At 54.6% G+C, this 5,718-nt stretch overlaps 1 protein-coding gene across 1 annotated transcript; it reads right to left on the bottom strand.

Annotated features, from left to right (window-relative positions):
- Positions 1 to 1,310: 1,310 nt before the first annotated feature.
- Positions 1,311 to 3,002, bottom strand: SPRG_06899 (hypothetical protein; the record flags this gene model as incomplete). The annotated part of the gene is made up of 1 exon (XM_012346361.1): positions 1,311 to 3,002. The coding sequence occupies one exon, from the start codon at positions 3,000 to 3,002 to the stop codon at positions 1,311 to 1,313; it is 1,692 nt and encodes a 563-aa protein (XP_012201751.1).
- Positions 3,003 to 5,718: the final 2,716 nt, after the last annotated feature.

Genomic DNA, 5,718 nt, shown 5'->3' with positions numbered 1-5,718 from the left:
CTGTACATGCTGGTCGGTCGGCTGTTGAGTAGATTTTTTGTGGCCATCCCCCACACCATGGCCATGGTATCCGGATGAAACCCATCTGGGCTGCAGCGACGTGGCATCCTGGCGCGGTGAACCTGTGTAGCTGCTCCAACGGCCAGCTACAGCTACACACTCATGGCTGCGGCTGCCACAATGCGAGGTAATAGAAATGTGCAGAGCTCTCAAGTATAAAGCACGTCTCATTACGTCTAGCGCAGTGTCGATCTCTCGGCCTGGTGGCTTTCGTGGTGCCAGCTGTCGCCGAGCTGACAAGTGACGAAGTGATGCGTCGAGTCCATCCTCGCAAGGTGCGTGGCCTTGAAGCACGGCTACATGTCCCCTGGCGTGCCATCGCTGCGCAAGGCCATGTCGTTTGCTGGAGTACGCTCGCGATCCCACGGACTGTTGTTGACGCGACAGCCTTGCTCGCTCCCTACAAACTCGGCACTCGTCGACAGCGCAATGCTTTCCCAATGCCATCAACGTCTCTGCATCTTGTCCCGTTTCCTTTTCGTGGAAAAGGCAGCGCAACGGCGAGTCCATCACAATAAGACGGTCAAGTCGTGATTCAGTTTGCCTTTTGCTTGCGACGACGACAACCACACAATGCCAACGACGACGACGACGACGACGATGCTGATGGACACGTGCGCCTGCCCCGACTGCCACTGCAACCCGTGCCTCTGTCGCGTGCTTGCCCACACGTGCGGCTGCCCGGTCTGCCGCTGCAACCCGTGCCTGTGCCCGGACCACGTGGATGGCTGAGTAGTCATTGTGACGCTAAGCATCTGCAACACGAAAGATGGACGACAACTCGATTCGTATACTAAAAGACTAGACGACTGTGCAAGCTGTCGGTCGGTTCGTATCCCGGCTTGCGACCCGACAACCGTAAGCATCACGCGTTTTCATTGGCTAAAAACGATTTCCCAACAGCCAATCCGCGTGCCGCTTTTGTATCAAGGCAGGGTCACGCGACAGAGGTTTTCGTTCGGCAGCGAGCACCACGGATGTCCGCTGCGTCACGATATAGATAGCTCTTCGTTGACGACCTTTTGTCCAGTCGGTGGACTCGTACGTCTACCACCGAGGCGTATCTTGTGTCGTTGGTGTGCCCTGGTCCAACTTGTTCGCCACTCGATAGGGTGGTACATCCCATGCGGATGTAGTTGTTGCCATCCATCGAGACTCCAAGCACAACTCTTAAAAGCCACATCACTTTACACAGTACAAATGGCTGCTAGCCTCCGACGCAGCATCGAGAGCGTCTCCATCCGATCAACTTAGTGGAAGAAGGTAAACTTGGCGATCAAGAGCAGCGCGAGACCCACGGGCACAAAGATGCCGAGGAGGTACGTGCCCGAGGGCTCGACTTCGCAGCCGCCACCGCCCGCGAGCATGAGGCAGTTGGTGCTCTCGTACATGGAGCTGAGACTGCCCGTGATGGCCACGCACAGCGTCGTAAAGAGCGTGAAAAAGATGAAGGCGGCGATCCGCGGCTGGCTGCCGCCGTTCTTCTTGAGCTCGGCGACCGCGGCCTTCTGGCTCGGGAGCAAGACGACGGCCAAGCACCCAAGTACCATGGACCCGTACTGAATGTAGTACGACTGCGCGACGGCGTCACGCGTGGCTGGCGCGTCTTCCTCGATGAGCGCCTTGCTGAACGCGAGCTGCGCGCAAATGACGTTGGAGACGAGCGTGCCAAAGGTGCCCGGGAGGTTGGAGACGGTCGTCAGAAGACCGTACATGACGCCTTCGTTGCCCAGCTCGGCGAGCTCGACAATGACATAGGTCCCGACGACAAAGTTGATGCCAAGCGGAATCTGCTCGAGGAGCGGCACGCCGAGGTAAAACCACTGGTACCGGACCACGTCGTAGATGGTGCAGAACTGACAGATCGAGTCGATGACGTTGGCGACGAGGACGGTCGAGACGAGCACGTAGCGCCAGTTCCAGTGCGTGCCGTACGTACCCGTGACGTAGAGCACGACGGCAAAGAGGAGGTTGCCGACGACCGAGATGATCGAGTAGTTGAGACTTTCAACCCCGGCCCAGTAGAGCATGACATACGAGCTCGCGGTCGAGAGGATGCTGGTCGTGAAAAAGTTGAACACAAAGTTGAAAATGAGCACCTGCCACACCGCGCGCTTCTGGACGAGCGTCCAGAGCTGGTTGAAGTAGACGCTGAACTGGACCGCCTCGGTCTTGGTGTCCTTGATGCAGAACCAGACGATCGGAATGTTGATGACAGCGGGAACGGCCAGAATCCAAAAGTACCCGTTGACGCCAATGTCCCAGTCAAACTGGCCGGCAAACTGCTTGGAGTTGAGGCAGAAGCCGCAGATGGCGCTGATGATGGCCGAAAAGACAAACCGCGTGCCGTAAATGTACGACTGGAGGCGGCCGCGGACTGCGAGCGGCTCGCGCTGCGCGTACGCGAGCATCAAGCCGTCTTGCGCGACGTCGGCCATGACGTAGCAAAACCCGGTGCACGTGCACAGAAGCGCAAACGTCGCGCCGTCGACCTGCGAGTTGGCCTCGCCCGCCGGGCGAATGGCCGTGACGACAAGAAGCACGGCTGTGAGACCCCATCCGACGAGCATGTACGGCTTGCGCTGGTAGCCAAAGATGGGGAAGCAGTCGTTGAGCATACCAAACACAAACTTGAGCGACCAGCCGAGATTCAAAAGCGCGTTCGCCGAGTTGAGCACGTTGGTCTCGAGCCCAAAGTACCCGGTCAAAATCGGGTACTTCATGACACCGAAGCCGCCGTAGACGATGCCAACCATCGCGTACTGGTAGATGAGCGCGAGGACCTCGAGCGACGAGTAGACAAGGGCGCCGCCGTCGCGGAGCGCGCCGCCTTCGAGGTCACATGGTGTCTTGGCATCTTCGTAGTCGTTGCCGTCGGCCGCGTGCTTGTCAAAGGACGCAATGTACGAGACGCGGTCCGTCGTTGCCACTTCGCGCTGCATAGCGTACTAGGTTGGACGGCGCCAAATTGAAAGTGAGCAGTGAAGTCGGGGGCACTGACGAACGCGTCGGTGTCGGGGTGGGTGGCAGCAACTGGACATCATGGTGGAGACCATGGTCTTAAACAACGACGATGAGACGACGCTCGTTGTATCGGACCAGGATGCGTGTCGTCAAGGAAGGTGTTGTCTTGGTGTTTGTATGCTATGGCCATAGAAGACTCGCGGCTGTCTTTCGCAGAAACGTTGAAGCGCCCATGGGCGTACGACACGTGTGAAAGGAAAGAAAGAGTAGCTTTGCGACCTGATAACGTAGTCTTCAAAGGGAGAGGAGTATGTGGGTGTACATTAATGAGCGTTGAATACTACTCGAGCCAACCGACACGCGTGACAAGGACTCAAACGAAGTCGTGACGACCACAACAACGAGCGATGGCCAATGTCCTTGGTGGTAGCGACTGGAAATATTGCAGAGACCACGGTCCCAGAAGGCGACGATACTCGTTTATACTAGTCTGTTCAGTACTATACAGGTGCGAACCGATCGTGATTAGGCAATGGGGTGGTAGCGCTGCGGAAGGTTGTTTTGTTGTAGAAGACTGCCTGCGGCTTTCTCGAGCGACCGAGGACAGAAACGTTTACGGGTAGGGACATGGAATCGATCGTGCGAGCTAAATAGTGAACGAAGAAAGACACTCCAAATCAGACGCCGATCGAGTGGTAGGGAGCAGTTTGGGTGCGCCCAAACAGGAGAGACCCATGGTGCCATTATCATGCTGAGGCGCAGCGTGTCGTCGTCATGTCCAGTATCTCTGGGAACACCACGCTGTGCAGAGAAGTTGCAACTCTGCCCGAATACTGATGATGAGCTAAAGCCGTTACGAATGCAATAGTTTTATATTGAGGTGTCGACTCGAAACGACGGCTACCAAAGGTCCGTAAAACCACTTTGCATGGTGCCGTGCGACGAGTGCGCGAAAACGTGGGGACCATCGAAAGCTACACTCTCTGACACGTGGTCTCAATAAGCAGTTTCTAGACCCTAGGTGGTCGACACCGACACAACCACCCTGTCAAAACCAGCTGCTGTCCTCGAAAGTGGGTCCTTCTAAATGCTTGCAGAAACGATCCCAGCGTGACGCACGTGGCCTTGTCCACACGAGCCGGGTCCCTCGTTCGGACATCGCCTTTCTGTCAACGACTATGGCGGCGTAGGACACAACGTGTGTCCTACGCCGCCACCATATTCGTTCAGGGTGTTTCTATGTCATGTAAAGAAACTTCTTTAATTTAATTAAAACACCGACATTCATAGTGGACTCGAAATGAAACGAGGTAGAAACACTCATTAATGTTAGGCACTGGGACGCCACCTTGTCTTACATTTGTTAGTCAAATTAGGACTCGCTATCATAATTCCAACGTAAACGAGCCGAGTATTACGGCTGTGATGTGCTAGACATTTGTATTCTACTACGTACGCTTCTGTCGGAGGCGAAACGAATCTTTTATAATCTTGATAATAGCGGTGGGACCTCATATATAATAGGGGTGGGACTTTCGATTTGGCAGCAACGACACCACGTGGTCGTGTGGTACGACTCTTCGTAAATATGAAAGTATCACTGTAGTAGTCATTGATAGTACAGTAGTACCTTTCGGCCCTCCTTGCTGGCTCTAAGGGCAAATGCAGCGGACTATTCTTTTTCATGGCAGAGGCCAACCCACCGCCATCTACAGCAGTGTCGCCACCGCGCCCTCGTCGCCAGCAAACGCCGGCGCAAATGGAGCTGAGTCGGCAACGCGCAAAGACGTACTACAGACGGCATCGCGACAAGGTCCTCGCCAAGCTCAAGGTGCGCTACGAGCAAAACCAGGACGAAGAGCGCGCTCGGCGGCGAAAGAGCTATGCGCAGGCCCAAGCCAAAATGCGTGGCGCCCAACCACTGGACCAACCAACAAAGCAAGCTCTCTCCCTCGCCTTTATCCTCAATTGAGACGAACCTTCTATCTGTTTATGTCGACATGATCGATTCCACTGGAACGTCGTCTAAAATAGTTATCGTTTATAAGGGCTCAAGTGCTGTACTAGTATGCGTTCGCAACAACTCTAACCCAGTCTCCAGCTCCGTGAAAAGGACTAGTGCCATTTTGCATGTAAGTCTACTAGTACACTAATATTGACAACACCGTACCTGGTAAACAAAGACCCTGTATTTTGGAGATAAGGATTTCAAAATACATACCTCTCGCGTACTCAATGTCAGAGATATTGAGTTCATTCAAGGAGGTAAGGTGAGGAGAAGGCTTGGAGGTAGATCATGTGGCAGAACTATGCGGCAGTTTTTGCCAAAGGAGGTTGTGGAGCGTATGGGAGCGTATCTGGAAGGAATGTTTCATGGGCAAAACGGCTATAGCCCTCGTAAAAGGCACCCCAGCCACACTCGATCGGTCCGATTTATGCTATAAAAATTTCTATCCAAACTTTGGCTGGCTCGGATCAGTATAATATATGTTTGCGCGTCTTTTAAAACGCGCGCCAAGCTCATAACACCCAACTCGCGCGCCAGCAGAATCGAATAAGTGTCTTTACGTGCCATTGGCGGCGTAGGACACACGTTGTGTCCTACGCCGCCATAGTCGTTGACAGAAAGGCGATGTCCGAACGAGGGACCCGGCTCGTGTGGACAAGGCCACGTGCGTCACGCTGGGATCGTTT

The sequence above is a fragment of the Saprolegnia parasitica genome, assembly GCF_000151545.1.
Source record: "Saprolegnia parasitica CBS 223.65 unplaced genomic scaffold supercont2.28, whole genome shotgun sequence".
Taxonomy (NCBI): Eukaryota; Oomycota; class Saprolegniomycetes; order Saprolegniales; family Saprolegniaceae; genus Saprolegnia; species Saprolegnia parasitica.
Note: the sequence above shows the minus strand (reverse complement) of the source record. Positions and strands in the feature narration are given on the sequence as shown.